The 18,527-nt window shown below is 35.9% G+C and overlaps 1 protein-coding gene across 5 annotated transcripts in view; it reads right to left on the reverse strand.

Moving 5' to 3' along the window:
* The window catches only part of LOC132789949 (ecdysone receptor), a 118,487-nt gene that overhangs the window by 32,274 nt on the left and 67,686 nt on the right, over window positions 1–18,527 (reverse strand). Inside the window, exon 2 of one of the 5 annotated variants that reach the window (XM_060798305.1) lies at window positions 10,660–11,706. The exons of 3 other annotated variants lie outside the window; for them this stretch is intronic. In XM_060798305.1, the coding sequence (XP_060654288.1) occupies window positions 10,660–11,401 (742 nt within the window). In that variant the 5' untranslated portion in view covers window positions 11,402–11,706. The remainder of the gene's footprint in view (window positions 1–10,659; window positions 11,707–18,527) is intronic. One more of the 5 variants, XM_060798306.1, reaches the window with a different exon arrangement.

The raw sequence follows: 18,527 nt of genomic DNA on the forward strand, positions 1-18,527 counted from the left end.
AAGTGTGAAGGCCAAATGGGTTTTCAACAAAAGAAAAGACGACGACAAATAGCAAAGAGATAAAAACAAAAGCTAACACACAAAAAATCCCAAGTATAATGAAAACTCGTTTTTAGGAAATGTGTAGTTAGTCGCTCGTCTTGTTTCCAACTCATTAACATATCGAAATGCCTAAGGTATTGCGCTATACTTGACGGTATTTACTGCCTTCTGCTGGTCAATAAACAAACGCTGCGATATATTGTGCGTGCCCCAAAACGAGTTTAGTACGCTGTACTAAAATACAAGCCACCAGAGATGAGAACATTTATAAATGTCCATTAATTGATGACTTTATTGTGTGATATTTGATTTATTTCAGGGTTGTCTTGATGTATAAGGAAATTTTATTATCCACCATCTAAACTAGTTTTAGAAACGAAGAGTTTTATAGTAAAACAATTTCTAAAGTTAGGCTAACATATTTTTCGTTTAAAAAAAGACTTGAAGTGAAAATTTTACTAAAATATTCTGGTAAATTTAAATATCTTAGAAAATACCTCTTTAAATATTATTTCAAAAATGTAGTCAACAGTTTATGCTATTTTAGATCATAGATATATAATTAGATCAGACAGAAGTAGAGAATATATTAATTTAGAACATTTGAACATGAGAGCTAAATGAAAATAAATAAATACATTTAGAATATTTGTGTTATGCATGCGAGCTAAATGAAAAGATCTAGTGTAATTTAGAACATTCAATTAGAGCAGCTGATCTATATTTTGTTGTTTGGCCTTCAGTCATTTTTAGCACCTACGAAAACTGAGAGCGACAAGTGGAGAATTGAACAAGTGGAACAAGTTTTTTCCAGGTTTTATTTTCTTGTTTTTCTTTATATTTATTTATCACGATAATCATAACATGGGCAGGGGCAACTGACCGCCCAAAAAAAAAAAAAGAAAGAAAAAGAAAAAACGGGTATTGTGAAAGTGCCCAACTGACTGAAGACTGAAAGAGAAAGAGAGACCTGTTAGACCTTAACTAGGCCTACGCACAACTCACGCGCCATTCACCTGAAGAGAAAGAACCAGGAAGTAAACGCAACGGCAAGGTACTTATCCGATTAAAAAAAACCTATTCACGTGAATGGGATGGGGGAATACCTATAACCCATAGAACACCCCCGCACGCACCTCAACAAACTCAACGTAAACGCAGCGTAAAGTAAATGCAAAGAAAAGAAAATTTTCGAAAGACTTTTTGGAACAGACCCCATTTAGCATTACGAAAGAATAGTGAAAGATGCCGAATGCCTATGACGCGTAGGTGCGTTCTACGCTCTCTTTCTAACACAAGCTCATTCGATTGCTCTCTCTCTCTCTCCGTGTCCGTGTCCGTCTCTGTCTCACTCTCTTTCTCTGTCTGACGCATTGACAGCAGTTTTTCGGTGAGTGAGTCGGAAATGCGTGCGTTCCAAAATTTGGGTTATTATTTGTGTGTGTTGCCCTACTTTCTGAGATAGTCGACGCACACACACACACACACACACACACACACACACACACACACCCACACTCACGCACACAATTGTGCTGATTAGAATTTGTTGTTGTTGCTCATTTATTTTTATTTTTTTCGTTCTTTTTTTTCGTTTGTTTGCGGTGCGTTTGCCTCCAGCTCCTTCAAGATGCGACCGCCGCGATAAGTTATCCCTTCCCCCCTCTCCCCACAATGAAGGCATAATAAATGCCGGTATCACTGATAAGCCGCCTTACAACACAACATCGTTTTCCCTAGGTAGTGCGTTGGTCAATGAAAGGGGAGGAAGGGAGACAATTCACTGTCTTTTTGGTCAATTTCATGTGACGACGAGTGCACAATTTTGATCGTTGAGCTATTTTAGTCAATTTTTTCTCTCTCTCTTTTTTCACCATTTGTGTTTTTTTTTTTGTGTTCACTTTTGTTGCTCCATTTGGGTTAATTGACATATTTGGGTCAATGTTTAGTTTGCATTTTTTGTGCCGATAAATAAATAATGCTTAGCCGAGGCAGTGAAGCGAATTTAAGCATGAGTACTTTCTACACTCTTTGTGCATATGCCAAAAAAATATTGCTTTATAGTATATAAATATACTAAAAAAAAAAAAATTATTGATCATTTCACTTCACTTTGCAGGAACATTTCTATATCTTCACTTTTCAGTAAATATAGTATTTTAATATACTATAAAATTATTAAACATTTATATATCTTCACTTTTCAGTAATTATAGTATTTTAATATACTGAAAAAATATTGAACATTTCTATATCTTAACTTTGCAGTAATTATAGTATTTCAATATACTGAAAAATATTGAACATTTCTATATACTTACTTATCTCTCTAGTAATAGTAGTATTTTAATATACTAAACAATTATTCAACATGTCAATATTTTAACTTTAAAGCAATTAATAATTTCCTACAGCTATTTGCATTTTGCAACAATATTCTTAATTTTTATAAAAATATTACTATTTAGTATTTTTTGACTCTTCATGTTATTAAATGAGCCTTTATTAAGTTTGGCAGTGCTCTCGACTTGCTTTTAAATCTTTGTTGACATCGAGCGAATGCAAGAGCACTCGATAAAGCGGGACATGTAAGACAACACTCTTAGAATTGAATTCAATATCTTTGCAAACGAATCGCACAATGATTACATTTTTTCTTTTTCTTTTCTTTTTTTTTTGTAGTTACATTTTCGTCTTTGTTTGGTTCGATTTGTTTGAGTTTGGGGTTTTGGGTTCTACGTTTGCTTCACAACTTTTTGGTTTTTTTTTCTTTTGGGGTCATGTGTTTCGCTTTCTGCTGTTCTCAACAGAATTTTCTTCATCCACATTACGTTTTTGTTCCCCTCTTATGCATATAAGAATTAGAAATACAATACAAAGCTCACTACTGCTCGTCTTAATTGACGGAACGACTCCGCTTGACGAGAGGAAGAGAGTGAGAGTTGGGGTGAAGTATCTTCAAGTGGCTCCACAATGGAATTTCATTACACCCCATGGCGACCATGATGACGATTGCTTTTGATTTGTGCTGTGCGTAAATCGAATCGAGACTTTGAAGTACTCGAAATTGTTTACACCGGAAAATGAACTGTGGAAAGCTGCTAGGGTTAAATAACGATTGTTTTCGATATTAATTAATCGATGGCAAGCGTAGGAAGTTTATAAGTTGTTGACCTACTTTCTGTTACAATTTATACTGCTATATATATATCTGTATATCTGTCGTGCTCACTCTACTTGTCTTTATCACTATTATTTTCCATTAGGCTTACCCGGTTGACACTTTGATAAGACTTTGATTTGCATATTTGGAACATACCTGCAAGATAAGAAATGAGAAATAAATCAATCAGTTTGTTTATTAATGAATTAGGTAGCTTTGCTGCGCTTTCCTTACAATAGTTTTAATGTATTTATAATATTTCTGTATGCTAATAGATAAAATATAAAATAGATCTCAACTTTTTCATTGAAGTGAATCCTCGTAATACTTTACATGAATATAACAAATTGTGAATTCTAGTTAAATGAATTGACATTAATATTCCTCTATCGTTTTTCGCACTATTTAATGTTGATCCTTCGAGCGGTTTTTATTGAACCACTCGTAAAATACTCTGCTATGTATATTCATGTAGTAAAAATAAAATTCTATAATACCAATTTTATCACAGTGCAAATGGGGCGACAACTCATTTGCACCTCGACAGAAAGAGGGAACATTGCGTGCCAGGGCACAAAGCAATGGGGGATGTCAAGGGTTAAGAAGTAGGGTTTAGTCTGGGGTTAAGTATCTGGGGGGTTACACGCGATACGCTTCAGCTGTAATTAATTAAAAACTATAAACGAACGAACCTTGCGCTCACATCTATAGTATTTGTTTCTCACTGAGGTCTGAGCCAAAATGTTATTTATAAATTAGACACGCGCAAAAAACCCACAAATAATGCGCGAAAATCATTTTAATGAGCTCATCAAGTCAGCGAATAAAAAAACTAAAATAACAACAACAATTTTTAATACTGGGGTTTTGGTGTTTTGAATACACAGAGGAAAAGACTAATTTATTTTCTACAATCATTGGGAAAAGGGAAATTCTTCTACATCATCTACACCAATTTATTTAATAAATAGTTTTGCAAACTTTACTTCTTCCATTTCCATTTTTCTATATTTTTTGGCAATGATTTATCAACCTTTTTTTTGCAGCTCGCATTAATTGCCACAAAGTTCTCAATGCCAGAGATGGATGATGTGCAAAAAATTATAGAAATATTATTGATATTTTTGTACTCGTATTTTTGTGTTTCCAATTTAAATACATTTTTTATTTTTTCATTTAATGCTAATTGTGGGCGCCGATTAATGCCAAGGCAACAAAAGTGAAACTATACAGCGATTAAAAGTTGTAGTTTTTTTTATCCAATTATGGAGACGTGTAAATAAATGGTAAATTCTAATTATAGGTGTCGCAGAAGTTATTAAATACCTAATAATATGTAATTTAAGAGGCGCTTTTAATATCCAAAGTGTTTGCGAATTTAATAGTTTCTTTAAATGCTTACGAGAATTTTTTTATATTATATAAATTTTGAATTTCAAAAAATATGATTTTTAATAGGTAATATTTTTAAAAAGTTACTCTTTTATATTTAACACAAATATTTTAAAAATAAACTAATTTCACAATACTTGAAATTGTGGATTAAAATAAAAGTTTTGTTTTTTAATATTCAAAGTACTTGCAAAAGTATTCAAAATAAATTGCAAACAATGTGGCAACTTTTCTTTTTATCAACAGATTTTGTGGCTTAATAGAAAACGTGATCTTGCGATCTTGTGAGGCATTCACTTGGCTGCACTTATCGATCGATTGCGATAATAATAATCGATAGTTGCCTTTCGCTCTCACACTTTCCACACATTGGGGTCTTTGGCGATTTGGGCGCCTTTCGCTTGGGCCAATTTCAAGTTCAAAATTGTCGATGTTGATGTGAAGTCGCAATCATTTTCTGATTTGGATACATGGGAAATTTATGCAAAAATCAAAATTGCTAGCAATCAGCAGCAACATAAATCAAAATGCTAAAAGCAACAGCAATCTCTGCTGCACTTTATTTGCTCGTTCAATTTGAGCAGAAAACAAAAGCTAAAGAAAAAGTGGAAAATCACGCTTTGCTGCAGCAACAACAACTTTCACCCGAGAGCTGCTGCTGCAGACGACGCATTTCTAGAAGGCCAGAAAGAAAGTGAGCAGCACAAGCCACAGCTACAACAGCTACAACGCAACAACAGCAACAAAAATAAAAAACTTTAAACAAGAAGAAAGTAAAGAATGAAGAAACGAGCAAACCATTGGGCAAACGAGTGAGTGAGAGGAAAAGAGAACAGCCATTAAGTGTGAGTGCGAGCGAAACTTGTTTGCTAAGCTGCGCTTATGAACATCGTGTTAGAAAGTTGTTCAGACTCTTTAGAATGCAGCAACAGCGCAAAGTCAACGACGATGTCGTCGTCGACGTCGACGTCGACTGCGACGGCGTTCACTAATGGCTCAAACAGTTAGTCGAGACAGATCGGGAGCTTAAATTGTGTGTTAGTTGGTTTGTCTGTCGCCTCTGCAATTCCAAAGCTCTTGCGTGTGCCGCGAGCTCACTCTCACTCACTCTCTCTCTCTCTCTTTCTCTCTGTGTCTTTTGCTTTGCGCTCTCTTTATGTTGTTGCCTAATAAGAAAAAGTGTATTCTTAGCACTTTTTGTTGTTGTTGCTTATAAATATTCGTTTTGTTGCTTTCGAAAACAAATTCCTGGCACTTTTATTTCAGTTTGTAGCTAATAAAAAAGAAATACATATACATTTCGATGTATGTATTTATGAAAGCATGTACAACATTTGTGCATACACACTACTGACATAGTTAATGTTTTTCTTTTTCGTTTTTTCTTCTTGTTTTCTGAAATCTATAATTTATTTTTAGCAGCAATGCTGCTTAGCACAGTGGCGCCAAATCAATTTGCCAGACTGCAAATCGAGAGAGAATATTGTGTAACTTATCAACACAAATGCGACAGTAAATAATAATTTCACTTTTTTTTGTATTTTTATTTTTACTATTTTCTATTGCAGCGCGAGAGTTCACAGCTGCACTTGGGGTTGTTGTTGCCTTAAATGCAATTAAACAGTATATAAAATAGTTTCTAGTTTGTTGCTGTCGTTGCAGCCGCTTGTGTCATTAACCTATAAAAACGTGTTCACACACGCACACACATTGGCATATAGGCAATCTAACACTAATACCAGCTGCGTCGACGTTGGCAAATGCACTTGACGTTGACTCCGCACAAACCGAAACACAAAGCTCTGTAGATTGCGGCGCTGTTGACGTCGACGCTGACGACGTCTTTGCTTTGCTTTCTTTGCGTTTCTCATTTGATTGCAAATTAATGCCAAGTGTACGAAAATAGCCAAAAACATACAAAGAATGCACAAACACAAATGCAAATGCATGTTTGTTGCTTGTATGCGTAAACTCGCACGTATGCATGCGATTGTGGGCAGAGCTTTCTCATGTTGACGTCACACACATGTGAGTAACTTTCAAAATGGCTGTCACATGCAGTTGGCTGCCTAATGAAATGTACATTTTTATTTAGAAAATCTTTAAAATAAAATATATTTACAGTGTGGTGTTACTGTGAGCAACTGCAAATGCAAATCACCAGCAAACAGACATTTGCAAAAAATTAAACAAAATAAACAAACAGCTAAAAGTCAAAGTCAGCCAGAGGCAACTGTCATGCTTTGGGCCGGCAGCAGCGCAGCTCGCAGGCGGCGGCAGCAAAGCCGAAAGCTTATCAATGTCAAAGCGTGAGAGAGACGGCGTAATTACACTCAAACAAAATAGCAACAAGCAAGACGACGACAACAGCAACCAACAACAAATATCTCGTTTACACAAAGTAGACACAATGTAGCTGAGCATGAATAAAAAATTTTGTTGTGCACGCCATGTAACAATAACAACAAATACAACTACAACTACAAAAACAACAAACTGCCTGTTAATCAAATGAGTGCGCGAGTCCATTTCAATTAGCGCGCGGCCGTGGGAGAGTAAAAGAGAGAGAGAACGAGCAAACGAGCTTGCATGCAAAGAGCGCAGTAGTTTTTACGCTCATTAGCTTGTAGTTGTTGTTGTTATCGTTGTGCTCGTCTCGATTCTTGGCGCTTGCACACGAAGTGCGCTTCGGCTGCTCGTTTGATCGCGACGTCGATAAGTCACGATGGCGGCACAAAATCATTGACCTCATTTTTTTTCGTCATGCGAATACACGCACACACACACACACATACAGATAGGTGTGTGTACTACAAATAGTAGCTGCTGCTGACTGCACTTGTATGCGAATGCAAGACTTGAAAAATTGTCAACTGGCTTGTTATCGTTCTCTTTTTCTATCGTGCCAACGTACTACGTATTTTATGTATAAATATGAAATATTCTATTTCAACATTTCGTTGGTGTCCTTGAGCTATAGGATCTGAAACTAAATTATGTCATCGAATAACAGAGCAACCCTACAACCCTATTAAAACGGCATTCACCATCACCACCCCAAAAAGCCCATTTGGAATTTACGAAATACTCATTGCGAATGCGAATACAAAAGAAATGTAAATACGAGACGAGTAATAAGCTCGCTGGCCGGGCGCAAAACAATTGTGCAAAAAGCACGCACACACGTCGCAGCAGAAGAAGCAGCAGCAACAGCAGCAACAAAAGCAAAAGCTGACTTGTTATTATTACCGGTAGCAAGCAGCTTCAGACAGAGTCTGACGTCGACGTCGACGTTGTCGTCGGCATCGACATCGCCATCGTATTGCTCGTCGTCTGCAGGGGTAAGGTCGTGTACTTGAGCTTGCAATGCCTGCAATGGCACGTAAAGCTGTGCAGCAAGAGACAGACAAACAGAGTGTGTCAGAGGGAGAGAGAGAACGAGATGCGAGATGTAAGTGTGTCCTTGCATTTTTCGGGCCTGCCCTGCACCAGTGACCCAAATTGCTCAAAATTACGAGTTGAGTTCAAAGTCACTTTGAAACAACTCGAAGCAAGTGAATGAAATATCGAGACATATGTTGTTAAGAGTATGCAACGTTGAATAATAGACTTTGAAAACAATATTAGCATTTCTTTTTAGTACTTCCTGGATCAACATCTAATACTACAGTAAATACTCGTAAATTAGAACCACTTGTTTTTAGGTAACTATTATAAATAAAATATAAAATTTAAAAATAAAAAAAGTGAAAAGTTATAAAATGTACTAATGGATTTCTTTTGTTTTACTTTATTTTAAATTATAAAAATAAATAAACGTTACTAAATAATACCGTGAAATTCATATAAATTGCATTTCATATCTATCTAAAATCATAGTAAGCACTAAAGACTCACTCCAATTACTTTAATAACTTAAAAATCTTCAACTCTAATTTCTGTAAGATTCAAAAGATTTCTAATTACTGAAAGTCTACTGTATTAAAATAAAAGAAATAAATAAAGACTGGTTTCACTGCAATATTTATGAAGAAGTTTTCACTTTCATAGAATACATTCCAATACAATACTCGTATTCTATATGCTATCAACGTTTGCTGATCATGTTCTTAATTAAAAGCGCAACTGGTTTAAGCAGATTTGGGCTATAAACAATTCCTAAAATATGCAAAAATAATTATATTTGATTTAATTTACTACTTTAGCTCTTTTGAAGTTAAATTAAATCGCTGTTGATTTTTTGTTTGTAAACTTTTCGATGACCTGACCATGACACAACTCTGGCAATGTCCTCGGATCAGGGACATGGTTAAAACTGTGTCAGAGCATCAATCGATTTCCGGTCACAGCAGCCCTGTATTTGTATCCTGCGTCCCTGACATCGAGCAGCCAGAACATCGGAGAGACAATTGGGTCACATGCAAATTGGCCTGGCGAATGCATTGTGACCTGGTTTCCAGTTGCTACGATGAATATACGAGGTCATCTGACCAGCTGAAGGTCACTTTAGGCAGCAGCCTGAACTCGGTGACGTCATCGAGTTGCAGCACCGAAGCGAAGCGCACGAGGGACAACAAAACACAAACACAACAAAACTCACGAGACATTCTCTGCACTGTGATGCAGTTGTTGTCTTCTTTGTCAATTTGCCCGATTCTGAAGGGGGAGCTCACTAAATATAGAACAGCTTGAGGTAGGTTCAAGTTACAGCACACCCGCCCTTATGGCTGCACATTGCTTTCAGCCTCTGCGTATGTGTGTGAGTGTGTGTGTGTGTGTGTGTGTGAGTGGAATGCAACCTTCCATGACGCTGCCTGATAAAGTCCGCACAACAACGAACAACGAACAACGAACGCAACAATAAATGCAGGCTGTTGATTGCTACATGGTCCTCTTAAAGTGCTGCTCGCTCCCTCGTTTCCCGCTCCCAACGTGCAACTCGTAAAAAGTGCATCATAAAAAGCGCACAATAAAATTTAATTAGTGCCAATGTACATTAGCAGCAGAGCAGCAGCAGCAGGGGGCGTGCCACCAGCCCAGTTGATGCACAGCAAAAATAAATAATTAAGTGTAGTATGCAGCCAGCCAGCGATATAAATGGAAAGTTACGATCGTAACTCAGGCTCCAATAACGCTAGATATGCATCTCCACTCAAAATCAATAAACAAAATGTTTAACTGCCTTTGAATATTAAAACGAAATACCCAAATATTGATCCATGTCTAGATATTTAGATAAGAATAATAGTTTGGGTGTTTATAGCACAGACTTAATACTTGAAATGTTCCATATATAGAGATATAGTATACATTTCCATTACTAAATATTTATATAAAATTAATGAAAGATGTTTATAGAAAAAACTTAATACATATCCTATCCTATATTTATAGTACGCTTAACTGATCTTGAATTAAAGTTTTCTATATGGAAATTGAAAATTTAATTTTATAGTATTCCCTTTACAAGGAATTATAATATTTTGTAGATATTTATATTTATATATTTTGTAGATTTAATATTATAGTATTCCCTTTACAAGGAATTATAATATTTTGTAGATATTTATATTTAAATATTTTGTAGATTTAATATTATAGTATTCCCTTTACAATGAATTATAATATTTTGTAGATATGTTTACATTTTTAAAGAATGGTCTACTAATATTTATAAGATCTTTAACAAACTTCATTTTTTCTTTTGTAATTTGCTTTTCTTTATCTAACAAATCCTTTATGACTTTTAGTAGTATTCCATCTTTAATCAAAGTTTATAAATGTGCAACGTTATTTTCGTGAATATTATAGAAAAGAAAGAAAAAGTTCTGGAACTTTTTTAATATCTTCGAAAATATTATCTTTTTGTATTAGATATTTGAAGAATACTTAACTTGGAATTGTAAAAAGTAATTTAAAAAGTACTTAAAAAGTAATATTTCTTTGAAATACATAAGTTTTAATTTTATTATTGTGAATATCTTAACTTTATCGCTCAACCAACCAACAAAAAAAAAGGAATATATGGGGAAAGTGCTATTGAAGGAGTGTAACCCACTAACCTGATGAAATGGAATTTGCTGAATCACTGCGCGGCGTGTGTTGCATGCCCATGCCCATGGGTCCGCCCATGCTGTTGTTATTGTTGTTGTTGTTGTTGCTGTTGCCATTGTTGTTGTTGCCACCGAGTCCTCCGCCTGGACCGAGTCCATTCGAATTGCCATTCGTGTGGTGGAGCGCATTGAGGCTCATGCCAACGACACCGCCCATGCCACCTGCTGCTGCCCCATTGAGGCCATTCTGTTGCATGTGCAGAGGGGTGGGGGTTGTGGAATTGATCAGACTGTGACCATTCTGTTGCAGCTGTTGCATGCCATTCACCAGGCTGCCCACCATATGCCCATTGCCCAGATTTGTGGCACCTGCCACATATCCATTCATCGAGCCATTACTGTTGTTATTGTTATTATTATTTGTATTGTTGTTGTTGTTGTTGATGGGGATGATGGTAGTCTGGGCGGGCAGGGTGCTGGAGCAGCCGTGCATGGCGACGGCAATGACGCTCTGCTGCTGGGCATTGCCATGCCCCAATGTGTTGCCATTGACGTTGCCATAGACGCTGGTGGCATCGGCGCCGCACAGCCAAAGCTCCTGCTCGCCATAGTCGTGGGAGTCGAGGGACGAGGGCGACATGTTGATGCCCGATGGCAGGACTAGACCGTTGCTCGAGGAGGTCACCTCCGAGGAGGATTCCTCCTGTATGCGCAGGAAGCCGCCATTGTTCGACCAGCGTCGTTTCATCATTGCGTAGCCGATGGTCGCCGTTGTGCTGCTGTTTTTCCTTAGACTGTCTCTCAAATAACACGGACACTTTCTGTTGTCCGAATACTCTCCTCTCTTCTCTCTCCTCTCTTCCGATATCTTTGGATATATCCTTTTACTCCTTATTTGCTCTCGTTGCAAACAAAAAGAGATGCGACCTTGCTTAAGGAATCTCTTCTTATCTGTTTGGTATTTTTTGTGTAGACGTTTTTAGTATTTTTTACGCACTTGTTTGCGTTCAAAATACATTTTTATGGCGTTCTTCGAGTGCCTTTAATAATCGAATGCTGCAATATGAAGATTTGTTACCCACATATTTAAACTTTCTTGATTTCCCAAAGCTTGGCAAACTCGTTGTACAAAACACAAAAAAAATCACAGACAAGTTCAACGCACTTCGCCTCGAAAGTGCTCATGAAATTTTCATTTTCATTTAATTGCAAATTTTCGCCTTGCCTTGAACCGAATACCCAAACACGAAAAATAAAAAGAACACTACAGAAACTTAATTAATTTCGACACTTGAGTCCAAGAAATTTATATTATATGTATATAATTCTAGTCCCAAGTTGAGCTTAAAAGACCAACACGAGTTTTGGGATTCTAATATCTCACCGTCATCTAAGAAGAAGAAGAAATGAACCAGTTCTCTGCGTTCTCTCAGATTGCAGTGTTGTGATAAAAAATTCGCGAAAATTTATTATCATATGCATAGACCATAATTTTGTTGGCCACTTTTAATTAATCAAAGTCATAGTTAAAGTCAAAGCCATTCTTGGAAATGTCAACTGGTCACGGTTAACACTTAGTTTTTGTAGTTCTCGGGCAAAAAATGAGAAGAGAAATGAGTTGTGGCAATAGATCTTATCCCATTCCCAATATCATAGTCTTTTAACCTATACACTTAATGATTGTCAATCAATCAAATTGTCGACTAATCAATTTCATTTCCCTATTTACCGAATCAAAACAAACTTTGCTATGTATTGGATTCCAGTATATTGAGGAATTTTATGTATGTATCTATCTAGTATGCATTGAACTTGGTCGAGTACACTTGTCGCACTTATCTAAATATTTTTACAATCATTTGTTTACACATTCGTCTATACAGTTTTTTCCACAACTCAAACAAAACGAAGCGACAACGACAACAAATATTTATGTACATTGTAAGTGCCTTGAAAAATATTTTATTGATAACATTGGGCACAAGGAAGTTGCGAGAAGCGGAAAGGTGTGAAAGACTTACAGTCTAAGAAATATTGGAGAACAAAATTTAAAAATACATTTATTTTTAGATGTAAATAGGGGAAAACTAAAGGAACTGTTTTATATATTTGTCTGAAACTTTAAAGTCACTCATTCTAATTCTCAAAAATGATCTTGAATGATCTTGAATAATAAAACTGATAACCTTTTTCATTCTAGAATGCAAATCCTGCAAAATGCATTCATTAAGTATACAATGTAATTATCTAACGATCAACAAGTTGAGATGTCATCAAATCTATTGCTTTCATCATAAAACTGATTGATGCAAGCACTAATCAAGTATTATATTTTCTTCTCTCTCTTTTTCTGCTATAATATAATGTCTAAATCTCTCTGCTCGGTTTAAATAAAGTATACTATTAACAGAAATCATTAACAATCATAGATCTAATTGTCAATTTAGTTAAGTGTTGTCTCACTTTATAGTAATGTGATTCCAATGTTTAATTACAGTGACACACAAGCGTAATGCGCCTCTAATTGAAGACATTTAATTAGTGAAAGTTTCTTTCTTTAAATGAGATAAATTCAACAGCGACCAGTTAATGCAGCAGCTCTTTTTATTATTTCTCTTTTTTGGTCATGGTCATGGTCCAAGTTGACCCTATCAAGGGGATTGCAGTTGAGTCATTTGTGAGACACTCAAACAGGTGATTCATCTGAATTCACATTTGACAGTTGAACTTAAAGGCGAGTCGCAGCAAGCGGCAAATGCCGGCAACAACAACAAAAACAGCAACAACGACAACAACAACGAGTAGTCGAGTTAATAAGCAAAAGTTTTCGAACAGATTTATTTTGTTCAAAGCGCCAAAACAGGTTTGGCAACACAGCCAAATGGCAGCGTCTGCTTGTGTCTGTGTGCGTATGCGTGTGAGTGAGATCGAGATATAGCAAGGCTGAGCTTAGCGCATCGCAGTTGGCATGTTATATAGCCATCTCGCTTGCGCAGCCAGCTTAGAACAAAATCGAAAAGCAACGCAGCAACAACAACAAAACAAACTGTCTCTAAGCTTTCAAAGAGAGTACGAAAAGAGGTAGAGAGAGTGGGAGAGAGGGGCAATGCAAGAGAGCAAGGGCTTTTGTGAGTAAGTCAGGCAAACAACTGGTGGGAGTGGAGGGCAAGCACATTGCTGAGATTTTGGCCCGCATTAAGAAAAAAAGGCATCAAGAACACGAAAAAAATCACGTAAAAACCTGTCGCTCTCGTATCTCGTTCAATGAGAAAAAACAGGTTGTTCTTTGCGTTTTTCGTTATTATTATTGTTGTTGTTGTTGTTTCTTTTACTTTGTTGTCTACAAAAATCTTGCCCAGAGGCCGCGCCGCAGCAGAAGACGCAGCCAGTTTAAGCACACACACACATAGAAATGAAATACATACACGCACACACTCGAATGTGATATATAAACGACATTTAAGGCATTTTTATAGCTTTGCGTGTCTTGTTTTTTTGTTGCTGCTTTGTTATTGTTCTTGCTTTTTTGCGCATTTTTACCTTTTGAAGTTGAGCTGCAAAAGCAAAAGGCAAGTGTAAAAGGCAACACACAAGACGCAGACGCAAACGTCTTTGCCTTTCTATATCGCCATCTCTGTTCCGCCCACTTACTTGCGCACTCGCTATCTCTGTCTCTCACTCTCTCGGTCGACGCGTAATTACCTCAGCATGTAAAAGTTCTTATTCGTTTATTTTTTGCGTGTGTAATTTGTCAGCGCTTCTGTTGTGAAATTCACATTGTTGTTGTTGTTAGTCAGCAATTTGTTACGCGTGTAATGCGTGCAAGCAACGCCAAGCTTAAAGCTTCAAGCGTCCAGAATGGAAGTTGTATTACAGCGTAATGACAACACTACGTAATGAAACGATCAGCTTACGTTACCCTTTGAGGATTATATAGAAAGGCGGTGCAAATCACAGCTATCTTGGAATATGTTCGAGTTGAAGCTTAGCATGAGATATTTTGAATAATGAGATAGTCCAATAACAAATAAATGTGAAATATTCTTTAATATCGTTAAAGAAATTATTTTTTAAGCTCTGAATATTCAGTAAAGAATTGACAATACTTTAAAAAATAAATGGAAATTCTTCAAGATCTTTAAAGAATTTAGTTATTTTTTAGATTATAAATACTAAATATTCAGTTAAGAATTGAGATGTTCAAATGACAATATTTAATTTCGAGTATTTATTGGGTGGTAAAAGTAAAGTTGAATTATTCTTTTTTTTACTTGAACTTTAATTTTAAAACCATTTTTTAAAGATGCTAACCAATAATAACTTAAATAAATAAATGAATATGTACACTAAGCTGGCATATTCAACTAAGGATCCCCACAATTTTCACACGTTGTTGCTCCAAATACCATCAAATAAATAACTTTATTCTTTGGGTATTTCATTTGTCATTCATTGACTCGTGTTTCGTTTCTATTGAACTTCTTTTTATACCCGCTACCCATAGGGTAGAAGGGTATTATAACTTTGTGCCGGCAAGAAATGTATGTAACAGGTAGAAGGAGGCATCTCCGACCCTATAAAGTATATATATTCTATATTCGATCTAGCCATGTCCGTCTGTCCGTCTGTCCGTCCGTCCGTCTGTCCGTCTGTCCGTCTGTCCGTATGAACACCTAGATCTCAGAGACTATAAGAGATAGAGCTATAATTTTTTTTCGACAGCATTTGTTATGTTTGCACGCAGATCAAGTTTGTTTCAAATTTTTGCCACGCCCACTTCCGCCCCCGCAAATCAAAAAAATCGAATAACAAACGTAATTTTAAAGCTAGAGTTACGAATTTTGGTTTATACAATAACAACTATAGTAATTATGATTCCTGAAAATTTGGTTACGATCAGACAAAAATTGTCGAAGTTATTAAAGAAATACTTTTGTATGGGCAAAAACGCCTACTTACTGGAGGTCTTAGTTGCTTTGGCTGACAATCTGGTATATTGTGCCGTCTATGGTATATTTAGAATGCGGTACTATATCGATATACAACATATACCATTTGGTATTTTTTTAGTATTTTTGCAGTATATTTGGTATATTTTGAGAAATATAATGCAAAATATATAGCTTTTATTCAAAATGGGTAGCGGGTATCTCACAGTCGAGTACACTCGACTGTAGCTTTCTTACTTGTTAATAATTGAACTACTCAGAAGTATTCACAAGTATGTCAATGGCTGGCACGCGATTGTCGACTAAAGGACTGAAGGTATCCAAGTAATCCGAAATGCTATAAACTTTATCAACAACCTAAAAGCAACAACAATCGATTGTAAGCACATTGAGCTAAGTACAGCGGAAAGGGTCTCCAGGACAAACATCGTCCCATAGCTGGGGCAAAAAAAAGAGGAAAAAAAAACAATTAAATTTCCGCTCGCTAGGCTTGTCCAGCTAAGCAAGGCCCATTAATAGGCGTACAATATGCATAGACACACTCACACTCACACATACACAGGGAGAGACTGACTGACATATGTATACACATGGATCCTTTTAATTTCCTGCTGTTATTTTTATGCACGTAGTGGAAACGCCGCGTGATTTCCATTTGCTAACATCTTGTCAGGGTATGCAAGGGAGCTACGCTCGGTCTAACTCTGACTCTAACTGTGTGTGTGTGTGTGTGTGAGAGTGTTGCACACATGTGGCATATTCCCATAAACAAAACACAACTGCGACATGTGTCACATGGACACCAAACACACAGACAGCGAAACGCTTTGCTTCGCCTCAGGCAAAGTAATCTAATAATAATGCACAGGGCCACCCAAAAGAACACACAGACGGAGTGAAAGAGAGACAAAAAGAGAGAGAGAGAGAGAGATACATCGTGTTGGGGCAGCAAAGCGAGTGAAACAGAGAATTCAAGCTAATGTTTCTCAGTAGAAAAACACATCGAGAAAAGTGAACACCACAACAAAAAAAAAAAAACAGAAAGAAAAAGGCTTTTATGCTCATACACTAATGACTGTCATTGAGATTGACTTCCTGTTGGGTTTTTGTGGACCAAAACTATATAAAAACATGTGTTACATATTATATAGAAGATGTCATCTATGCTATATATGACAAGCCCCCCTAAAGAGCGTTCTAGGCTATAAAGTCTTTATCGAGGAAGATCAATGTGTCTGGCTATTCAAAAACTATAATTTTTGTAATTTATAAAAACTCTTTAGTTTCTTAGATAAAAAATAAAATAATATAAAAACAACTTTTCTATGCTTTTCTTAATTTCATAAGAATTATCTTTCAAATTTTAAGAACTTACAGATTATATAAAACATTTTCATTTCTCTTCTGATATTCAATAAAATTTAAACATTCAAAACTTTATAGTTGCTTACTTTCCTACAAAGTTAAGGTTTCTAAATACAGCTAAAGGCTTTAGATAAAAAAGAACCTTTCATATATATCTTTGAATTCGTTTTGATTTATTTTAAATCATAATTCGAAACATTTTTTTTTTAATTCTATGATTCTATTTCGTTTTTCGTAATACATTTTTAGATACTTCATTGCAAAGTAATTTTATTTTTAGTTTAACAATCTAATTTGATCTAAATATTTTAAATCTCTTAAATTTTTTATTGGGTATTGTCTAGTCGCTCAAATGAGGAGCTGTCTATCATTTGCTTGGGTTACCAGCTGGCCATCTGGCAGGTAAACAAATGAAACATGTCAACTGTTGCAGCAACTCTAGGCCTCGACCATTATGACGGACGAGTGTTTTTGAAGTTTGATCGAATGCGAATACAAAAGCTTCGACTATAGCTTCAGCTGCAGGAAAGTTCTGTCAAAAAGCCACTCGACATTCCTCAGAAGCAGCCCAAAACACTGTTGACCTCGTTTCATTTCTTTCTTTTTTTTTTTGTTTTTTTTGCTTTTTACTGCTGTTTTTGGTAAGGGAACTTTTGTTTTTGTTTGCAGCTTCTTCGCCCGATGACTGAGTGCAAACACACGTGCCCAAAAAACTTAAAAAAACGAGCGAAAAAACCGCAGACAACTATATATAAATATGTACATATATTTATTTACAAGTGGGTATTGTCCATGGGGCATCCGACTGACAACTTAACGGTTATTTCTTCTCTGTGTAGGTCTCTCTCTCTCTATCTCTCTCTCTCTCTCTCTCTCTCTGCCTCGTTATAAACACATAAAAAGAAGGTACGAAAAAACAAAAGAAAAAAATCAAACCAAGCCAAACTGGTTGCGCTTTACTTTTCCGCGAATTTGTTGTCTTGGTTTTTTATATTTTGGTTTTTTGGGTTTCTTCTGAACTTTGCTGATTTGGTTAAACATGAAAAATTGTGCCATTCGATTGACACATATCGAACACAGCTTAACAGGTAGCCACAAAAGTGAAAAACTCGTCAACAGGTGAAATTACACAAACAACTCTCCCAAAATTTACCCTTATCAAACTATGGCTATTATTTTTCAATATTACGCATTTACATTTATTGCTGTTAATTAATTTTTATTGATTGACCACAGCTGTGTATTCTCAGTGGACTTATGCTTATGATAATAATATGCCGCAAAATCATAAAATCATTTGCATGTAAGTCCTTTCCTTATGACTACATTAATAAATGCTTTGTCCCAACCAATTAACTGTCTAAACAAGCCAAAAAAAAATCATGTGTCTTTGTCAGAGCGAAGCTTTAATACCCTAAGAATACAATTTCTACTATACAAGAATATACTAAGTATATTTTATATCCAACTTTCTTCATGAAATATGATTATATATATCTTTAATAAATTTCTTTGCTAAGAATAAAAATACTATATAAATATACTAAGTATTTTTTATATTAA

The sequence above is a fragment of the Drosophila nasuta genome, chromosome 3 (genome assembly GCF_023558535.2).
Source record: "Drosophila nasuta strain 15112-1781.00 chromosome 3, ASM2355853v1, whole genome shotgun sequence".
In the NCBI taxonomy this organism is placed as follows: Eukaryota; Metazoa; Arthropoda; class Insecta; order Diptera; family Drosophilidae; genus Drosophila; species Drosophila nasuta.